This window comes from Alligator mississippiensis, chromosome 3 (genome assembly GCF_030867095.1).
Source record: "Alligator mississippiensis isolate rAllMis1 chromosome 3, rAllMis1, whole genome shotgun sequence".
NCBI classification, from domain to species: domain Eukaryota; kingdom Metazoa; phylum Chordata; order Crocodylia; family Alligatoridae; genus Alligator; species Alligator mississippiensis.
Window position 1 is genome coordinate 268,530,567 of NC_081826.1, and position 22,031 is coordinate 268,552,597.

General features: G+C 40.8%; 1 protein-coding gene across 3 annotated transcripts in view; it reads left to right on the top strand.

Moving 5' to 3' along the window:
• The window catches only part of PLPP1 (phospholipid phosphatase 1), a 112,638-nt gene that overhangs the window by 13,919 nt on the left and 76,688 nt on the right, over window positions 1-22,031 (top strand). For 2 of the 3 annotated variants that reach the window (XM_014594045.3, XM_059725178.1), the window contains one exon: window positions 6,244-6,398. The exons of the other annotated variant lie outside the window; for it this stretch is intronic. In XM_014594045.3, coding sequence (XP_014449531.1) covers window positions 6,244-6,398 — 155 coding nt within the window. Of the gene's footprint in view, window positions 1-6,243; window positions 6,399-22,031 lie in introns of those variants that run through there. 3 annotated transcript variants of the gene reach the window in all.

The following is a 22,031-nucleotide window of genomic DNA, read 5'->3' on the forward strand; positions in this document are numbered from 1 at the left end:
CGCATGGTGCTTCCTGCCATAGCAGCACCCACCTGCAGGCACCCAGCTCGGTGCAGAGGGAAGCACTGGGCCCCTGTGCAGGTCAGGCAGGCTCTAGGGGAAGAGGCGGGGAATCAGGCTCGCCACCTTTTTTTTCCCCTTGGGCAGAGCCTGCCTTCCTGGGCTGCTGCCAGACTTCCTGCACAGGCTTCCTGCAGAGTCCCTGAGCTGCTTGGAGCCTGGTGCTCGGCTCCACGGCTGTAGAGCAGCAAACTAAAACTCAGAGTTTTAGTTTGCTGTGCCCCAAGTCATTTAAGGCGCATTTCGCCAACAAATTTGCTACAGTGGCTGGAATTAGTGCGCAGTATGCCACCACCACATGCAAACACCAACACCATTAAAGCGGTGCAAAAAGCATTTAACCTACTTAATGTCGTGCACACGCGCCCCTCATTTCATCTACACATGGCCTATATGTCTCGGCAACCCTTCTGTACCCTTATATTTGACTGTGTGCCACTTGCTGGGCAGTCTGTAAGATGATTCTAAAAGTGGGGTATGCTACTTCCACAGTACTCTGAAGCATGAGCAAGGTCCGAGCCTCTGGTAGTTTGATAGGCCAGGGTCTGCTGCTCTTACGTTTTAGGGGAGGGTAACGAATGGCAGTAGATGGTTAGTAACTTCCAAAATACTTAGAAGCTTTGATCTAAGGGAAGTTTTTTTTGTGTGTGTGTGTGTGTGTGTTGTTTGTTTGTTTTTTTTGGTGTTTTTTGGTTTTAAGCAGTTCTGGGCTGCAGCAGACCAGGGTGTTCAGAACCTGAAAATAATTTGTTGCTGAATTGCTTTTGTTCATCATCCTGATTAGGCTCTGCAAAGGATCCTAGTGGTTTGTGGTCCAAAGGAAGATAGTATTAAGTCTTCCTTGCAGCTGAAAGTTAGACGAGAACTGATTCTGGTTGGGTAAGGAAGGAAGCTGTTGCTTGATGATAAGACGGGGGTTAGCACACAAGAGAGGCTAGCTTTACTGTGCGATTCAGTGATTCAGTCTTTTCAGACTTGAGGCATCCTCCCTGAATTCTTTCGAATTTTGTGGCACCCTGTTTAAATATGAATTTACTTCTTCCCATACTTATCTTCTTACATACTGTGACATGCTTAAAAAGATCTGGCAGGGCAGGCAGTAGCAACAGGGAAGGCACCCCAAGAGCATAGCGTGGTGCATGGTGCTTGGCACTGGCAGGAGCTGCTTGGAGGGGCTGGTTTGGGGTGGGTCACTCAGACCCCTGAAGGAGTCAGATACCCCTGCAGGAGGGGATGCCAGTGGTTGCTGGTATTAAGTGAAGGTGGTGGGGGCAGAATGCTTTTGTGTCCCATTCCTTCTGCTAATTGCACCCTCCCTGCCCTGGACCCAATCTGAGGCCATGAATGCAGTCCTTGTTGCTGTGGTTACTCTGGAGACTTGAATGCAGGAGCCACCTGCCCCTGCTGCCCCTCCCACCAGCTCCTAGAGCATGGGAAGGGCAGGGGAATGAGCTGGGCTGAAAACAAGGCCCCACATCTGTCCACGTGTAGCAGAGTATGCTACTTGGAGTCTAGGGGCAATCAAAGTAGGGGCTGTTGGGAAGTGGGGGGCTGTGCTTTTTTGTCTTACCTAGTTTCCCCCACGGCATCCCACGTGAGAAATCAGTAGTGTAATTCTAGTACAGTGTCAGTGATGCACAAACTCTCATGTTCTTCCACTAGGTTTGTTTTCCTTTTCCACTGTATGTGTTGAGAAACTCTTCACTGCACTAAGGAAAACAGATCTGAATAGCTAGATACTCTTCAGGAGTGGTGAGCATCCTCTGATCCCTTTAGAGTTTGTAACAAGTGAAGTACTCGATGCTTGGAGATAGTACAGACCATTGACCCTACAGTGCCAGATTGTTTCAGGTTCCTGTGAGAATCTCTAGAGCATCTGTATCGACTCACAAAATGACACCCTCTTTCACCACAAATACAATGAGCAATAATAATATAAAAAAATTGTTTGTTCCCAACCAGATTTTGGTTTGGTGTTTCTTCCCCCCCCCCCCCCCAAGCAAATGCCCTTCCTAGTTGCTGGGCAACTTGAGAGATTCTATGTATAATTCTACTACAGTCTAAATGGTGTGCACACACTTTATAGCTAACCTAAGTCATTAGACTGAAAGCAGGCAAAGCTGGAGACTGGAATGTTTGGCCCACTGACCTTTCTAGTTTCTCACATTAAATATATATTTAAAGTCTTGGTGTAGCACAGAGTACAAGTGAATGTGGAGGGACTTTTGTGAAACTGGCCTCAACCAACCCAACCCTCTCATTTGCTGCTTTTTATAGTAGTTATGGTTTAAAAGTAAACATACTTTCTAGTTTCTTAACACTGTATGTGCTACCTAAACACTGTTTAGAAAGTGCTTTTTCAGTCCTAACCTAATCAGGGTGTCTTATTTGATGGCATTTTTTTTATACAGCAGGACAAGGCACATTCCTTTTAAAATGGAAAAGGAAAACCCAGAAAGGAATAAAAATGAGAGGTGTTTATATTTAAATACAGAGGCACCATAAAAATCTGTGAGAACTTTTTCCAAAACCAGGAATTATCCCAGAGAGAGGTTCCTATAAAGAATAAGGCAGCAATTGAAAGAAGAAACATTTAACCAGATTTTGTCACCATTCACGTTTGTTTTTTAAGCTGAATTCTCTGACACTTCATCTGTAACATGTCAGACAAAAGAAATACTTGAAAGACAAAATATCCTATAGTTTCTTTCTTTTTTGTGAAGGAGGCTTGATCTCTTACTGCTGAAACTTATACAATTAAAAAACCCTTTAATTTCAAGTTGTGTGCAGCAGTATGGCCTTTGGCTTGCCATAAAACCTAACACACTATTTCCGAACCTTGTGGCACTTTTACACATGCTCCAGGGATGGGGGGGGGGAAGGGTGCTTTAATTAGAGCGGCTCCAGAACATGCTTTAATTAAAATGCCACAACATCTCATGTATCTGTGTCCTCGTGTTTCAAAATGGCGGTGGGGGCGCTTGAACTAAAGCCTGTCAAACAAGCTTTAGTTCAAGTGCCCCCACTGCCATTTTGAAGTGTGGGGATACAGAGGCTGGCTGGAGTGTGGTAATTGCCACACTCCAGGAGGCTCTATTTAATTGAATCTGCTCCGGCATGCTGTAATTACAGTGTTAGAGCAGCTTTGCGGCACAACTACAAGCACCCTTAGGTTTTCTCTGACTTGCTCACAAGTTTGTGATGACCTGGGATTCCAAAACAAACATTTCCTTTAACAAAATGTGTGCTCCTTCAACATTTAAGCATCCTTGTTCATTTTGCCACCATGTCTGTATTAGGTCTTGTGGTATTGAGGGAGCTTTTTAAAGCTCTCTTAAGAGACCTGCACAGATCATTGTGTGCTCTTGAGGACCAAAGTGAGGGGAGGGAGATGCTAGAGGTCAGATGTTAATGCTTTCTGAAGAACAGCTTAAACTATGATAAGTAAACCAAAAATCCTGGCAAAATTCCTTTAATATCCATGGGGTCACAACTTTACTGCAGGTACCCTAGTATATTTGATTTTAGTGGCCTTAAGCAAACCTGAAGAACTTTCGGGTCTGTATTCAGTTTTCCTATGTCCTTGCAGATGCTTGTATAGGTTACACAAAGCCATTGGCAGGGTAGTGTGTTGCCCATTTGAGAGTCCTTATCTAGCTAAGTCGGGGTGGGTAAAATGTGGCCCGCCAGGCTGTTCTATCCGGCCCATGGGGCCCCTAAAAAATTTAGAAAATTTAATATCTATCTGCCCTGGGCTGCCTGTCATGCAGCCTTCAATGGCTTGCCAAAACTCAGTAAGCGGCCCACTTCCCAAAATAATTGCTCGCCCCTGAGCTAAGTACATGATTTTTAAGTGACTGTAATTGTCTCCTTCACAATAGCATTGCTTGGTTTGATGTTCAAGCAACTGCTTCTGCTAGCCCCAAACTGTAAAACCTAACAGAAAATATGGCCTATCTATAGGACTTCACATTCTTCTGGAACAAGTTCATTGATACTTCACAGGAACCCATAAACTCCTACAGACCTAATCACCAAGATCAATACTTGTAAGACTAGCCTAGCCTTCCAGCATGCATGCATACTTTTTATGCTGAACTTTCATCATAAAGATGCGTTTTATCTGTCTGCTTGTCTGCGGAATTGGACCCTAGCTATGAAATTCCTATGGCAACTTCGCAGTGTCAAGTCAATTCAAAGAAATGAGTATCGCCAATTCAAGTCAACATGTGGCACTATTTTTATTTATTTAATCTAGTGAAGAAAATTTTTGCATTTTTGTACCATTACTGTTCTAAGAACAGCAGTGCTTTTGTGCTTCCTCTTCCTTTACCCCCCCCATGTTTGCTGCTACAATAATTATGACTGCCTTATAAATGTTTCTAACTGTTGTTTACTATGACCTTTGTAAAACAAGGAGGAAGAGTTTAGTAAATAACCTTGTAGCCTCAGCAATAGAAGACCATTGTAACCTCCTCTTTTGTCATATTACCATGGTAATGCAAGGGGCGTAGTGTAACTCTTGAAGGTGGCAACACTCCATGGATTTAAGACTTGTGAACTCTAGGGATTGTGTGAGTCTCTTACCAGCTGTCACATTGTCAAGGCACTCTAACTGGGATGATCTAAGGCGTCTCATTAAGGATTAATGAACATGGCTTTATTTGGAAAGCAGTTGGCATAATCTTCCCTCCCTGGTCCTTCAGCCTGGTTTGGAAATGAATTCTTATGTTGTCTATTAAGACTGGGTTAAGTAACACATTTATATTCATGTTAATACAGTGACCAGTACTTTTGTATTGTTTATTACCTGCTTTTAAGAAACATAAGAAAATTCTAAGTTAAACATGCTTTTTGACTTCAGCTGATCAGGCATTAACAATTGAACATCTCTTTCTGCTGGACAATTAGTATACAGAGAACCTTATATGTCAGTGATGGTTGTTCTCTTTTAAAAAGACCCTATCAATCTTGACTATTTTTCAGTTAATTATATACAAAATTGCATAGAGGAGAGAGCATGGAAAAAGTCCAGAAGTTACTTTGTAGGGAAATAAGAAGAAAATAATAATGAACTGTCTTGTATATCCGCATATGAATTGCCTTCAGTAACCCAGCAGTAAAGCATACAGGCTGACCACAACTGTGAAAGTTCATCTTAATAAGCTAATTGAGAAAGGCTGGCTTGTCAAAAACCAGAACTGAAATGTTGTAAAAAGAGTAGAAATTATATTTTGGGGTCTGATGCAAACAAATGTGACCCAAAGAGCCCTAAATATGTAGTATCACATCTTGTAGGAGTCCCACTTTTTAAAAGTCTCTTAATTGCATAAAGTCTCTTTCTTAAAGATATACAAATTGGACTGACTTTTGGCTTAAGGTCATTTCAAGGCATACAAATGTCTTGTTTCTGTCTAAAAGCTTTTATTTCCCCTCTCCTTTCAGAACCATTTGCATGATTATGTTAACTTATCTATTTTTTTTTCACTTATCCGTTTTTTTTCACCTGGGGGGATCTTAACAAAATGTTCTTGGTCACTTGTAGTCCTTGCTTGTCAGCTCTACTTGAAATGAGAATAGCTTTGGCAAGTCAGTCAGAAGCCAATATTATGGGGTGTGGAAGAAAGAAATAGGGCCAGATTTTGCCTTTCATTGGGCACATCTACATGTGCCAATTGTAAAGTACATTAAGGGTGTGGGTCTACGTGTATGCATCCTTAATGTGCCTTAAAAATGGAGATTTTAGGTTATCCATGCCTAACTTTGCACTTAAATCGCTGTAATGCGCATAACATTTAGGTGCATATAAAAGAATGTATAGATGCACCCATTATTATCCCAAATGAAAGTTGCAGTAATGTATAGGTGGTGTATTGATTTCTTGAGCTAGAACTTTGTGCGTGGGAACATTTTAATCAAAGGATTCTGAATTCTGTACTTTTCTCCAACTTCTGCAGTTGTTGGCAGGTGACATTGTGGATAGCTCCTAATTAAGAAATGTTTATGTTGGTTGTAAAAATGGTGGATAAGTGTGTGCATGACGTGGTTTTTTTTGTTAAACACATTTGCAAGTCGCTGATGGGATGGGTGGGAAAACCTGAGTTTTTGCATGTTCACTAGCTTCCTCTGTATCTGCTTACATGTGAATTTTGATTTAACCATTTGTGTCTTTTCCCCCAACAGCTGGCTTACCCCTTGGTGTTCTAAACTTGGCCAAAATAAAGCCGTATCAGAGAGGCTTTTTCTGTAATGATGACAGCATCAAGTATCCGTACCATGACAGTACCATCACATCCACTGTTCTCTACACAGTGGGGTTCACCCTGCCCATTTCCTCTGTAAGTAGCTGGATATCTAGGCAGTTATGTGGGTGGGGGAAAGACTGTGGGTTTTGAGAGTTTATTATTGTGTCTGACTTGGACCTAGAATGAGCATGCAGGAGAAACCAAGTATTTATATAGACCTGTGCTCTTTTGCTTTTGCTTTGTTGCAGTAAAGTGGTTCCTCTGTCACCAGGTGACAAAACTGAGGCAGTCTAAAGTTTAAGATTTTTGTTTTAAGCTTGCTTTTTATTAGCTGATGCATGTTAACAAAGATTATTAATGCCCCAAACACTGAAAGTTTTTTTTTTTTGTTTTTTTTATTGCAACCTTTAAGAGCAAATGAACATGGTCAATCGTAAAAAGAAATGTTATGAGAGAGTCTTTGTCCACTAACCCACTAGAGAAGCTTCAGTGTGTCATGGCCTCTGTTAAGATGAGCTGCAGATTAATTCAAAGAGTTGGTACTTTTTCTAGGTCAAAAGATGCACACAATGAAATCTCAGATTTTTCAGAGTCTGACTGTAGTGAGACTTGGATACTGAAAATTGGATGGCTTGCAGGAAAAGGGCAAGGTGTTCTACTGCCACACAATTTAATCAGGAAGAACTTAGTTCTGCCACATTTTGAGTTTGACTCTAACCAAGGCAGTTTCTAATACTGCTTCCACAGCTAGTGTGGAGAAAGCCAAAATTTAACAAGTTTAGTGTAGTCTTCAGTTTGAAAACAATTCTGGCTTAGTCAACAACAGTTAATCAAACCATATAGAAACATTCAGGATCCTTTTACTAGTCTTATAACCATGTAGAGATTTGCCAAGATGTGCAATTAATTGGTGTAAAACAGCCTAAGATGAATTTCAGGGATAAAAAACGTCAGTGTAAAAAAAAAAAAAAGTCAATGCAACCTGTATATGTTTTGAAAATAGCTACTAAAGTCATATTGCATGTTGAATATCTAGACTTAATGGCCACCACCACTGAAATTTAGTACTGAATTGGAGTTTTAATACTAGTTATTTCCTTGCCTAAAATTATTGTAGAGACTTTTTTTAATATTTTTGTGATTTATTTTATTTTTTTCCCCTTACCTTCTAATTTTATGTCTTTAAATTAATTGAAACTCAGACTAAGGTTAACATTCAGTATGTTCATCATGCTTTCATATACATTTTTTAATTAAACCTAGTATTTATTCTAGGATTCCATGAACATGAAGGGCTTATCAGGTCTTAATTTTTATTGTCCTCTGTACATTTATTTAAGTAGGCCTTCTATGCCATTGCAACTTAAGAAAAGAGTCTTTTGTGTGTGAATTGGGTATAAGCATAGGTCACCTAGTAATTGCCCATCCCTCAGTAATTGTAGACTTATTCCCCATGAGCAATTGGAACGTTGAGAATCAGAACTCTGAAATATACACACTACAAAACACCTCGCCTAGCTTTTGAACTTCCATCTAGAAGTTGCCAGAAACTGTCACTATTGTATCCCAAGCTTACTTAGCCATAAGCCCCTTTTTTGCTTTTTTGTAAAAGGGAAACATTATATGGAGATTTTAATGAAAGGAAAAAAGAAATGTAGCCATTGTAATGCTTTAGATGAGTACCTAAAATAAACTGATCTATAGGAACTTTTGTTATTGGGTTTTCTTGTTTTGTTTTGCTTCCTTTTTTTAAGGAAAACTTGCTTTTTGGAGCCAACACTTTAATCTAGTTTATATGATGCTGTCAAAGGCTGGTTATCTCGTGGCTTCAGTACACATGCATATATTCCCTCTTTCTCCATTGCACAATCGCATGATACCACAACAAACTTCTGTAGAAGTAAATAGACATCCTGACATCCCAGTTAGTACATATGACTGGAACTTTCTGCACATTTTAATTTTTGTGTAAAGTAAATGTGCCCAGAAAAGGAAAGGGGGAGGGGGGGGGGGGAAAGCCCATGTAATGCTGCTTGTAGTTGAACTCCAAATGAGGAGCTTTGTATGGGGTTTCAATTAAAACAACTGGTCTAGTGCCACAACTTTAATGCCTCCTTTCACTCTGGGGAAGAAAAATGAAGACTTCTGTCAAGAATTAATAGGGCTTGTGACATAGAGGAGACTTACGTCTCTTGTAGGTTGCGACTAGTAGGGAAACTGAGTCATTAGATTTTTCTTAAATCAATTGATAGACTCCCTGTAGAAGACTATCATTAGCTTAAACTGTTGATAAAAAATGCCATTAACTTGGATTGTTGGTCACACCCTAAGTTGTGTAGAATGTTTTGGAAATAAGATTACTTGACTTTGTCATCTGTAAAGTGTGTGTGTGCGCGTTTTTTGGGGGGGATTTTTTTTTGCTAATATACTGAGTTGCATCTACATGTTGTACACTGAAAGTTTTGTGTATGGTACAGAAGGAAAGCTGAATGTATCCTATAAAAACTATCCTAGTGTGTGAAACAGCTGAATATCTGGCTCTGAATTATATTATTTCTTGTATAGGTAACTTTGAAATGACTCATTAAAACCTTTTAAGAGAATAGCAATCCATTCTTTCACCTTCCTTCAGCAATTCCTAGCTTTTTAATGTTTTTTTGTTTGTTTGTTTGTTTTTTTAAACAAACTTTTAACTTTGGAAAGCAAGAGCAGTATTTTGTAATGCAGTTCAGCTTAGTTGAACTGAGATTTGCTTGTATTTGAACAGTAAGTCTTTCAAATTGTTCTCTTTAAATGTGTGATATGACATTGCATGGGATAGGGTAGCTAGGGATAGTGCTATGCATACATACTTGAAATGTGTATTGAAAATTTTGGTATTAAGGTTGTGATACCTTGAAATAAAAAAAGAATCCCAGCAGGACTATGTTTCCATTATAGAGAGGTGTGTTTTTAAGATGAACTACCGTCTGAAGGATTTGGTTTGGAATGGCTTTATATAATTTAAAGGTATTGGTACTGTGTACAGGTAACGTCATATATGGATGCAAGGTATGTCATACAATAACACTTTCTTTCACTTGTGCCTACTGGCTTTTCACCAGGATGAATGTTGGGATACAACACATGGAAAGGTGTATGATGGCAGTATAGTTTCATAGCAGTCAACACAGGCTTATTACAAGACCTTTTCCCCAGAAAGCCATCATGCTTTATAAGTCTGGAGTCATGAGTGGTTAGTTAGTATGATACTGTGGTTGTGGTCAAATGCAGTCCTTGGATGGGAAGGCTGGTGGAAATAAACACGTGGCCTAGGCATGTAGCATGTGAGATGATAGCTTTTGCTTTTTTTTTTTTAAGGATGTTGAGAAGCTAATAAGGGTTCTGAACCCAACTACAACATGGATTAGAGGCCTGGAAAATCTGCCTTCCAGTGAGAACTGTGGCTAGGAGGAGCAAGTGGGGCCCTTTACTTTCAACCTTCCCTCAGAAGAATTAGTGGTGATTTTGATCACTAGCTATAAGCACCTTCAATGGGGAGATGATTTTTATAGCCTTTTTAATTAACAGGGTATAACATTGGGTAGCTGAAATCTGAAGTTAAACAAATTAGACTGGAAACTAGGTTCAGAATTTTTAATGAGGAGCCTTGACCATCAGAACAATTGCCTTAGGGATGTAGTAGATTCTATCCAAAGTTTTTGAAACCTGTGCAGGGATCAGTCTGAATTTTGATGACCTGTGTCATGATGGAAGTCACAGTAGATCTGTACCTATTGCCCAATAATCACCTGTCGTCTATTTGAACATTGTCTTTTATTATAGAGTATAAAAATAACATGGAGTTTAAGGATACTTTATTCCAGAAGATGTAAGCACCATAATGCAGTAAAGTGTTGCTTAGTGTGTCAGTCTGGAGTTGCATTTCTCATAAAACCAGTGATTTACTGTCACATTATCACAGGTGGGCAAAATATGGCCTGTGGGTCAGATCCAGCCCACCAAGGGATTCTATCCAGCTCGCAGCAGATCCCTCCTGGGGCGGTGAGAGCGTGGGGTCGGGGCCTGGGGCAGAGCTAAGATCTGTTCTCCACATGTTCCTGCCTGAAGAACTGGTGCCAGTTGCAGGGATGTACAGGGAGCATATTACAGCTCTTGCCCTTTCCCCATTCTGTCACTGCCCCATGATCCTGGCCCTACTCCATCCATCTGGCCAAGTGCCCCCTGCCTGTGGGGGTCCTGCCAGTGCCCCTGGCAGCTGGTTGGATAGGATCAATGGGTTGCCCCTCTGTTCTTTTTCTACCCCCCACCCATTGCTCTAGGCTGGGTCAGCCCCCCTGCCCCTGCCCAGTCCACAACGGCTCACCAAAACTCTTAAGTGACCCTCCAGCCCAAATAGGTGCCCACCCATGCTCTATCAGCTCAATAGGATGGTGAGATGCATAATGCCTGTTAACATCAGTTAGAATTCTGTGACAATACAGTAATTAGTTTTGAAGTTCTTGCCTTTGAAACATGCTGATCCACAAACTGAAAGTTTCTTGATGGTACAGGCTACATTTTAAGCTCTTCATAACATCTTGTATGTAGATGGTAAAAGATGATGTACAATGTTGTTGCACCCTGTTTAAGACGAAAAGAGAAACTTAAAACTTAGGTAGCTGGTCATGCTTTAAAATGCATATTAAAAAATACGCAACATGGATAAATTCACTTCTTTCTCCCTCCCCTCCAGATGGGAACATCTGACTTCTGGAGGTGCTTGTGGGTTGTAGCTTTAACCATTTTCTGGGACCAAAACTGAGAAGTTCCTGGCTAGAGGGTCTTGCCCTTCCACTTGGGGTCAGACTGATTTGCCATATTTAGGGTCAGGAAAGAATTTTTTACCCCATGATCAGATTGGTACAGATTGTGGGGGGTATTGCCTTTTCTTTATGGACCTCTTCCTTAGATTTCTTTGGGTGCATTTTTAACGATGCTTGCAGCAGCAGGACACTTACCCCCCCCCCGGCCTAACCTGTGGCAGGTTAAGGTGCTGTGCCTTGTGGTTGTCAGGGTTGACTGCATAGTTTTAATCATAGGTTAGACAAGGGTTTGTACAGTATGGTTTGTATAAGGTGATTCCTGCCTCCCAAGTTTGACTAGATGACCTCCAGAGGTCCCTTCCAGCCCTACTTTTTCTATAATGCGCAAAAGGGATTATAGGAAAGTAGGGCTGCTAGGGATATCACAAGGTCTTCTAGTCCAGCTCCCTGCTCAAGGCAGGATCGTCCCTGACCAAACTATCCCTGCTAAACGTCTGCCCACCCTGCTCTCAGTCTTCCAATGATGGAGATTCCCCAGTTGCTTTAGGTATCCTGTTCCAATGCTTGCCCACCCCCATAATCAGAAAGTTCTTCAGATCTCCAACCTATCCCTGCTGAAGCTTGAGGCCGTTATTTCTAGTCTTGTTCTCTACAGCCACAGAGATTAGCCTATCTTCATCTTTTCCCTGATTGCCCACCAGGTATTTGAAGACTGTTATCAAATCTTTCACCCCAGTCTTATCTTCTCCAGGCTAAATTACCCTAGTTCTTTCAGCCTTTCCTCTTAAAAATCAGGGACCCAGAAAGCAAGACTTTTTTTTTTAGTTCTGGACTCTTTCAAATTTGTCCACATACTTCTTGAAGTGTGGGGTCCAGAACTGGACAGTACTCCAGGTGAGGCTTCCACTGCACTGAGTAGAGCAGCTGAATCAAGTCCCTTGATTTGCAAGCACTTTTCTTGCTGATACAACCTAGTATGCTGTTGGCTTTTGTAACAAGAGCATGCTGTTGACTTGTATTCAGTTTATAGTTTACTGTTACCCTTAGGTCCTTCTTCTCTGTAGTACTACTACCTAGCCACAGTTCTCGTTTTGTATTTGTGCATGCAGTTGTCTGTCACAAGTGCAGGACTTTGCACTTGTTTTTGACTCTCATATGATGGATAGACTGGAGAAGTGGTCTGCAATCAAGATCATTCTGGTTCCTAGCCTACCCTCCAGTGGTTTTGCAGATCCACCCAACTTGATGTCATCTGCAAATTGGCTAAGTGTGAACTCCATCCATTTGTGATCTATGATATTGATAAATGCTGAACATTGCAGCCAGGTTAGAGAGCAGGATGATGGCCTCCCTCAAGTCCACTGACATGGGAAAATGTTGGGTCTGGCTGCAAAACTAATCACTAGTGGAGTCTGGCATATTGGCCATTGTAAATAGAGGATTATTCCACTTAATTGTCCATATGGAACTACATTTATCATTAACTATGTCCTGTCATAAATGTACTTCCTCCTTATATATAGAGTAAACTGATCAGATGCTTAATTTTTTTTAGATATTTACTTAAGAGAGCAGAGTATCTCTTGTGAGGGAGTCTGTTTGCATAAGATTAGACACCTGCCACACCTGTAAGTTCTGCCCTCCTGTATGGACTTAACCCCCCTTTACCATGGCAAGTAAAATGGAAAAGGACTGCTATGTTGACTTTGCTGTTCTTGTTGTGGTCCAAACTGAACAGTAGCATAGAGTAAAAGGTAACTTGTTGGGGGAGGGAGGGAAGAAAACAAAGCATACACAAGAGATGAAAGTCATCATTTAAAATCTTGTAATGTGATTGGCTGTACTGTTTCTGCCTCTGTAGCACCTGTTCAACAATGTGCTCTGGCATGCGTCAGGGTTTGGCAGTTATGCTGTGTTCAGTTGGGGACTCAAGCATCCAAGTGCCTCTAGTTCTCAATAAGAACATACCAATTACCACTTCCTGGGTCAGACCATAGGTCCATCTTGCCCAATATTGGTGTTACATAGTGGCAGAAAGTGGATGCCCTAAGGGCATAGTAAACTGAGTATGACTAGGGTTTCTTTCCACTGTCCCTTTCTCACTTGCAACCTACATCATTTAAGATCTAGAAAGTTCTAATTTGGAGGCTGTAACCCTAACTCACAGTCAATAGCTACTAATGCGCCTTTTGTCCAAGAATCTGTCCAATCCTTTTTTTTTTTTTTTTGGTCCAATGAAACTTAATAACATGCCTCCTATTAACACTAAGCAGAAGCAGTAAGGTTCTCTTCCTTTCATTGGTTTTGGATCTGGCCCATAATGGAGGGTAAAACAAACTCAAACATGTACTGTACTATGATGACTTAAAAATTGCTTGCCTCTGATATTGCAGTCACTGTGGCTGTAAAATGCAAAGGATTCCTGCTGTTGACCAGATCAAAGAAACTGCTTTGATGGTCTTGGTGCACAGTGAAACTAAATGTTGAATTGTAAAAGGAGGAGGGTCTCTTAAGGATGAATTCAGTAGCAAACACCTTGTGCAGGTATATTTGGAGAAAAACTATACACCAGGTACTTCATGATTGAGTTAGAGGGGAGAACAAAAGCATTTTTTACCTTGGTGCTTGTACCACCATTTAAAAAAAAAAAGTGGTGTTGGAACATGCCAAAGTTTCTAACTTACAGTGCACCTGGAAGGAGCAGGCAAGATTGGGACTGCATTGTGATATATTGGGACCTACTGAAATCACAATCGGGATTTTTTTGCAGAAACCGTGATTTTTTTTTTTGATTTTTTTTTTTGATTTTTTTTTTTTTTTTTTTTTCAGGTGAGGTCAAGAGAAAAAGCACAGACTCTGCAAAAAAGCATGGAGTCTGTTGCTTAGGGTGGAGTTAGAAACCAAGCAGAATTTACAGTTGAATCATGAAATTTTAATCTTAAAAGGTCTATTTTGTAAATGATATTGAGATTCCTTGGGCATTTACATGCATGTCCAGTGTGTGCTAATTGGCACAAATTGGAGCAAACTCAATTAACTGAGTCTGCTGGAGTGTGCTAATGAGCGCACTGCTGCAGCTTCAGCGTCATGTATATTTGGCATCCCTGCACTTCAAAATGGTGGTGTGGGTGCTTTAAAGCTTGTTCGAACCTTAGTTTAAAGTGCCCCCCACCATCATTTTGAAGGCTTTTAAACTGGTGTTAAGACTCTGGGTGTCTACCAGAACTCCTCAACAGTAAGAGAATATAATCTCTTGAGAGTAAAAGAATACACTATGCTTGCCATAGCTCCTGCATGGGATTGTTTAATTTGTTTGTTTTCCTAGTATTGTATTCCTACTGTACCCAAGAGTATTTGTATTCCTTGGGTACAGTTTCCCCCCAACCCCACCTCCCTCCCCCTTGCCTTGAAAGGGAAATTGCAAGAACTTCTGAAGCCTGGGCCCATAAAAATGAGGCTCTTGAAAGATTTTTGAAAATTAGTAATTCCCTTTTTTTCAGAGACCTGGTTCTAATATTCTTAAGGAAGTTAGCTGCTTGGGGGCTTTTTCTTCATGACTACTTCTTTTACCTGGATACAAGTAGTTTTGCAGGGTATTTTATAAGCCAGGAATAAAACAAATAAGTAATGGCATGCTGTGAACTCTCTCTTTTACTAACACCTAAAAACATTTTTTTTTTTTTCTCTCTTAAATACAAAAAGGTTATATATTCAAATAGTGTTGGCAACCTCGCAGGAGAAACTCATGAGTTGAACTCTAACCCCTTTTGATCTCTTAACTGCATGTATTGGTCTGTCCTTTTATGGAACCAAAATAGATCGTACACAGGACTTCCTGCTGCTAGGGGTCTTGGAAGTGGATCCTTGATTGCTTACTCTAGCCCAGGAAATGTCACCAGCCTGGGGGATGTGGGTGTACCCCCCATGGCTACAGGACTGAGATTTGGTTAATGCTAGAGCTTCATAAAACTGACAGTCCCTGCCCCCACCCAACTATATTGCTCGCAATTATTTTTGTTAGAGAACTGGCAAAATAGCATTAAGTGGCTTGCCAACATGAGATTTTTTTCATCTGAGCACTTCAGTGGTATATTTGAACAGCAGGTATCTTAGTGACTTGCAACTCTTGTGGACTTTTTGTTGCTTGTGGTTTGGGTAGCTTGGTGTAGTGAAGGTTTCACAGTGGGGTAAACATTTCCTTACCTTGAAGAGTACAGGAGGACACATAAAATGTTCCACATGTGGGTGGCCATGCCTTGTGTGTGTTGTCTCATGCTCTGAAATACAAATGCCCATTTTATTTGGTGAAGTCTGGTCTCCAACTGGCATATTGGTTTCATAAGTTACTCACTGCTCTTTGTTGCTGTGCCAACTTCAACATACATGTATCACTGAGACTAATACCTAGTGGTAAAGGGAGACCTTTCTGAAAACGATACTGATTCCAGCAAACTGTTATGGTATGTGCTTTGGAGGCTTTTGTCAAAAATCTGTGGACAGCTGCCTCATTCTGAGAGAAGACACTTGTAACTGCCATGGAAGAGGTGGAGAGTTCTGTCTGTAAAACACACGTACAACATGCACTGTTTTCACACAGTAACTGCTTAGTCTGATTCTGTAAAACTGAAGTTTTGAGGGTGGCTTTTTTCAAATGATACTCCAATTGTCTTGGCAAAAACTTACGGCACAGTGCGTTAGTGAAGCCTTTTCTTACTAAGACTTCATTTTAGTTGCAGACATGTCACTACACATTTTCTTGTTTGTCGGCATTTTTGAAGCTCGCTTATTTTGATTACAAAATGCATGTAATAAAAGTTATTTATAGAGTAATGTATCCTTCTCTGATTGCTTTCTTTGTCCATTCACTAACGTGATCATTTGCAGAAGGTTAATTATTAGTGCAAACCATTTTCTAAGTACAAACCTGTATACAACATTTAACAGGTAAATTCTTCCTTTTTAGAAGGGTAATGAAGTGGAACTATGGTCATCTTATCTTTTGGAACGTTCATAGTCTTATGAAAAACTTCCTGGGAAATGCAGGGAGTTTAATAATCCAACAGTTGTTTTGAAATATCAGTCCAGTAAAACAGTCTCTTCATGGCTTTTTTTTTTTTTTAGATAAGGGTTTCTTGTCCAACATTTTAAACTATTACTCTTCATTTTTGGGGTCTGTATGCAACAGGTATATATACTCATCCACACTGTGTCTGTCTGTCTGTTTCCCTCCCTCTTGCTAAAACAAAAAATAAAATAGCATGTTGACATTTAGTCCCATGTATATGAAACCACTGGGTTTTTCTTTTTTTCTTTCCCCCCCCCCCCCCTCCTTTTTTCTTTTAAGAGTAGAGTTTTATAAACTTACCCTTACCCAGTAGTTTCTGGTAGGTAAGCAAATTTGGAGATGGGTTGCAACTGTTCTGGAAATACCACTCCCAGCTCCATAAATAATGGAACTTGTGGGCCAGTGCTGGGTGTAGGATTAATTCTTTTGCAAATGCAGTGAATTTCCTCTTTGTTTTGAAGGCGAAATTGCAGGGAAGTTACCATTTCTTATGATTTAAGGTTTACAGCCACTTTGTCTCATACATGGGCCCACTGAAGAGTGCAGCCAGAATTACTGGTTTAGCTGGTTTGTGCCCCTTCCGATCTGATCTAGTGGTCAGTCCAGTTTGTGTGTACTTTTTTTTAATTCTGACAGTGGCAAGGGATCAGATCTGCCTGAAGCAGGAATTAGGAACTTGATTAAGGATATCTATGGAAGTTTCTTGCTATGTTTGCCAGTACTATTTGTCTTTATGGCTCAAAAAGATATTGCCTTTAGTCTTTTAAATGCTCTCATTACATCAGTCTATATAAGATTGCATTATTAATTTAATTAAACCCCCTCCAAAAACACTGTGGCCTCAATGATACACAGTAGAATTAGTTCAGCAGATTATTGTTTACATATTGTACATGTAGTAAAACAATACTTCCTGTAGATCAGCTTCAGTATCTATAAAAGAGCCTTTGTTCATGAAAGAGCCTTTGTTCATTCCTTTTGTTATGGAGAGGTAAGCCACGTGTGCCACTCTAAATTCTAAAATGGAGGTCAGTTAATTTTCAATAACAGCAAGCCAAACTACCATATTTTCTTGAATATACCATGCACCTTTTTCCCTCCTGCCCGCCCTCCCAAAAAAACTCCCAAACAAACCCAAAAAACAAAACCCCAGCTGCTGGAAACTGGAGTGCAATTTATGCATGGAAATATAGTAACAAATTGCTGCTGCTGCTTCTGCTTCTGCTGGGCATCTCCTTTTAGTATGCACAGCATACAAAATATTTTTTTCTTTTTCTCAGCTGGTAAACCAACTGCTCCTATATCTTCAAGAAATTGTGGGAGATTACCAGGGTGGGTTCAAGGGACACATCGATGGGTGATCAGGTGCTCTCAATGAGATTTATTGCTGGAAAAGAAACAGAGAAATTGTAAACCTTGATGTACATCTTTCACATAGACTTCCTTAAAGCTTATGATTGTACAGTACTAGAAGAGAGTCACTTTGGTCAGTCATGGTGGGGTTTGGAATGCCCAGGAATCTGGTACACCATACGAAGATGTGTACTGAAGGATCAAAGAGTTATGTGAGAATAGAGGAAATGCCATCAGACCCAATAGAAATCTAGGGTTGAAGACCAGATTGCAGCACTGCAGAGAAGGACCTGGAGGTTATTGGAAATCAATAGCAGGCTCAGGCAAGGGGGATTCACTGTTATCAATGCTTTCAGCTTGATGCTGAGAAAATCCATAAAAGCTGTTGAGGCCATCTGTAGCTAAATAGACTCTACCAGGTATTTGCATATGCAGACAATGCCTGCATAGTAGGAGATGAAATGGAAACAGTACAAAAGAGTACAGAGATCATAGAGTCAAATGCCAAAGAAATTGGGCTTGCTATCAATATTGGCAAGAGTAAATACCTGATTGCATCCAGAAATAAAGTTCAAGAATACAGGTAGATGAGGATGGGGAATGATAATGGGGAAAAAGTAGAGAAATCTAAATATCCAAAAACACTGCTCACTGAGGACAGTTGCATAACTGAAGAAATCAAGGCAATAATTTATAGTATTAATATATGCCTGTTGATGCTATTATTTTATCCAGGCTCAAGGAAAATCTTAAGAAATCTTAAAATCCAGCTTTATAATACCATTATTCAATCTGTCCTTTTTTGTGGCTGTGAATCCTAGATCCTGAAAGGCTGAAAATGTTTGAAAAAAATGCAAAAGAAAATATCTGATACAATACAAGAAAATGGAATATGGAGGAAAAAACGTAATTAAGAACTTGTGGACCACTACAAAAGACCTGATATCTTGGGCAAGATAAGAGAACAGAGAATGAAATGGGCAGGGCATACTGCCAGAACTGATGAAAGAAGACATGTGACACAGATTTTGGGGCCTGAGGTGGATGGTGTCAGACCTTAATGGAGACCAAGGCAATGATGAAAAGATGACCTATCCCTTCCAGATCAGTTTCCGTGTTAAGATGTGATGAGATGGAAAGAGTTTGCACAAGACAGGAGGAGATGGATATAGGCCCCAGAGGACTGAGAGATCAGAGAGGAGTAGGTGGAGTTGTCTGCCATCACCAAGGAAGATTTTTAAGAGTCCATGTGCGTTTTAAGCCTTCTACACTATGAACAATGCACAAGTTGCAAAGTATTTGCTTTCTTGTATTGACTGCAGCACTTCATTAACTCAGATGAGTGCCTCAAATGAATACCATCGTCTCAGCATGAATAAAACAAATACCAGGAGCTTGGGTATCAACAACGGGCAGTGCAGAGAACACCAGGAACAAAAATATATGTACTACTGCCCCCCTCCCCTTTATTATCCCAGGAACTTTTGAGAGGTTTGTGAAATATCCTGTAAAGCCTGATAATACTAGAGAAAGGAAGCAGTTTCATAGCTGCAGATATATATTTTGAAAGCATGAAGGAAGTCAATTATCTGGCATTGTGCAAGGGGATTTAACAAGGAATGAGGAGATTAACTTGGGCTAAATGTTAGGAAAACTTCCTGTCAGTGACATTTTTTTTCCTTTACGCCGGGGGGGGGGGGGGGGGGTGGTAAATGACTTTAAGCATCCCCAAGTTCCCTGGGGAAGATATAATCCCAGAGAATACTGTTTAAAGACAATGGCACAAAAGTGGAAGCACATGCTGCAAGGAATGCATGTGGTGGCAGAGGATGGAGTAATGGCTAAGAAAGCTTTCCTTGTTATGACTTGTATATATCAACAAGGCCCTAATGCACATTCCTAAGTGTTAGGAAAGCAGTTTAACTCCTCATTGAGTTACTTGGTTACTAGCTATTGATGCAGGTTGAGTGAACTGAAGACACTGCTTCCAATTCCCATTATAAAAAAATGGGATTGCATGCTTCAGGCTGGTACAGCTTGTTGGTGTCTGAGTCACTGCAGTTAGTTCTACAGGCACTTTGAAGGATACTCCCACCACCTACCTGATGCCTTTTATTCCTGTGTGCATATTTTGTATCTGTCTCACTTCCGAGATACAGCTTTGAGGAAAAACAGAATGCACATCAGGAATTATTTAGTCGCACATTTCCTTCCCACTCCCCTGTATTCTATGCACGCCCCGCCCCCCCCCCCAGTCATTTGTTCCCCTTAAAGGAATGCTGTGGATTTTTTTTCTTTCCTAAATGTATGTTACTTTGCACTATTTTTATGGTTTCTCTTCCCAGTTAAGTTTCTGATTTGCACTTGCCTTAGCATCTATGTTGTATCCTAGCTGTAGGTTTACCACAAGGGGGGGGTGGAATTAAGAACACTGCATCCCACTTTCCAGAATTCCTTCCATGCCACAAATTCCTGTTTGCTGGTCTGCAGAACTTCCAACTTCACACGGTGTTACCGCTTATTTGGAATTTATTTCTGCAACAGTCTGTATAAGCAGAGCTTCATGGCTGGAATGAGGCTGTAGAATGAGGCTTGCAGCAGAAACTGACTGAGGAAAGAAAGGTAGAGTATGGATCCTGAATACTAGATTAAATGTTACTTGTCCCAGTTGGCACATGGAAGAGTGGGAATGATGGAAAGCTTTATAGGGGACTTTAGAGAGGCTAGCTTCTGCTGGTAGGAATGGGATATGCTACCATATGCAAAAAACAAAACAAAATGCACATCTTGAAAGAGTTATGGCCACATGGAATAGGAACAGAGCCTAATCTTTAGCTCTGTTGCCCTCCTTTTCCTTCTTAGCAAAAGCTACAGTTTTAACCCTTTTTACTACTGAATTGCCATTCTCTCTTGCCTTCTCAGCCAAAATCTGAAACTACTGAAGATGACTCCATGAGCAGATCTAGGATTTTGAAAAGAGTTGAAAAAGCTTCTCCTGGTCTCTCCTCTCCTAACAGACAGCAAAATTGCCAAAGAAAGAATAGCTTTACTTACTTATTAGTAAGATTTAAAAGGTCACAAACACCTGTGGAGCAGGAATTGGGTAGTTTATAATGAGCCATGAAGCTGGCTGACTCCTTCAACTACTTGCATAAAAATGTCACAACAGCTGGTTGGTGATTGGTTTATTAAGCTTGGGGTGGAGCAGGAATCAAAGCTGGGCATGACTGTACTACGATCCATTTTGGCCCTTTTGGATCTGCCTCTGCTTTACTCTGCCCCTCCCTCTATGCAGCTGCTAGAGGGAAGAGAAGAAAAAGAACCAGCAGCCATTTTACAGTATCTCTGTGCTTCTGTTACAAGTAGAAAACTGGCTCCCTGCTTAAGATGCACATTTTGATTTTTTTGGAAGGCTAATGTCTGGGTGGGAGTGGAGGGAGGTGCATGTGGCTTTGCGTAATTATTGTAGTCTAGATGAAGAAGATGGGCCAGAAGGACAAAATTTTGTAATTTAAAAACCTCATTGGTTTGAATCTATTATGTAAATAAGTCAGTACTTTTAAAGTGTGAATTTCTCTGTCTTAATTCTGAGACCCTCATCTACTATCGGACAATCTAGACTTCTGGCCAGAGATTCTGTATTGGGGAATGAATGAGTCAGTGACTTTTATACTAGTGCAACCAAGGGCCTGCAGTTGGCATGCTTGGCCACCCTAGTCTTGTCAGAAGCTGTATTCCAGCATGTTAGCTGGTCAGGATAAAACCTAGGACTGAAGGGAAATCTATGACTGGCTCTGCTAATACTCTTTTCCCCAGCCCCCAAAGGACATCCGTTAGTTTAGCATAGGTCTGACCTGCAAGTCAGAGCCATTTCACTCGGCCCACCAGGCTATCAAGGGGCCAGAAATTCACAGGTGGGGTGGTGAGCAGGGATGCTGCCGCATGGATGTCAGTGATGGGGTGAGCAACAGCTGTTTTACCCCCCATGTCTCTGCTGGTTACCTCACTGCTGGGTCCAGATCTTGCCTGGGAGGGTCAGATGTGTTTGATGCCCCTGGTCTCCATCTGGGGCTGGTCACGCATAACTATAATTTGGGACAAATTTCCAGTCTAGACAGAACATTTAGACATCTGTTTTCTTAAAACCTAAATGGGTTTTGATGATATACTGGACAAAGTCCTAATTAAACCTCCACGTGCTTGTTCTCTCAGTTAAACTCTGAGGAAATTGTGGGTTGTAAACTTCAAGGCCTTTCAGCACAGCCAAGAAAGATGAGGCCTGATGGTCTGTGCATGTACATGCCCCCCCCTTCCCCACAAGCTGCTGTTGAAGACCTAAGCATTTTGCGCTTGTGCTCTTAAAGACTCCTGTGTTCCCTTTTGAGTGACATGCCTTAAGAATTTCTTGTAAGAGTTTTTTTTTTTTTTTTTTTCAAAACCAGTCTTTAAAACACCCCCCCAACTCCCCTCCCCCCCCCCAAAACAAAGGTCCTTAAATGTACC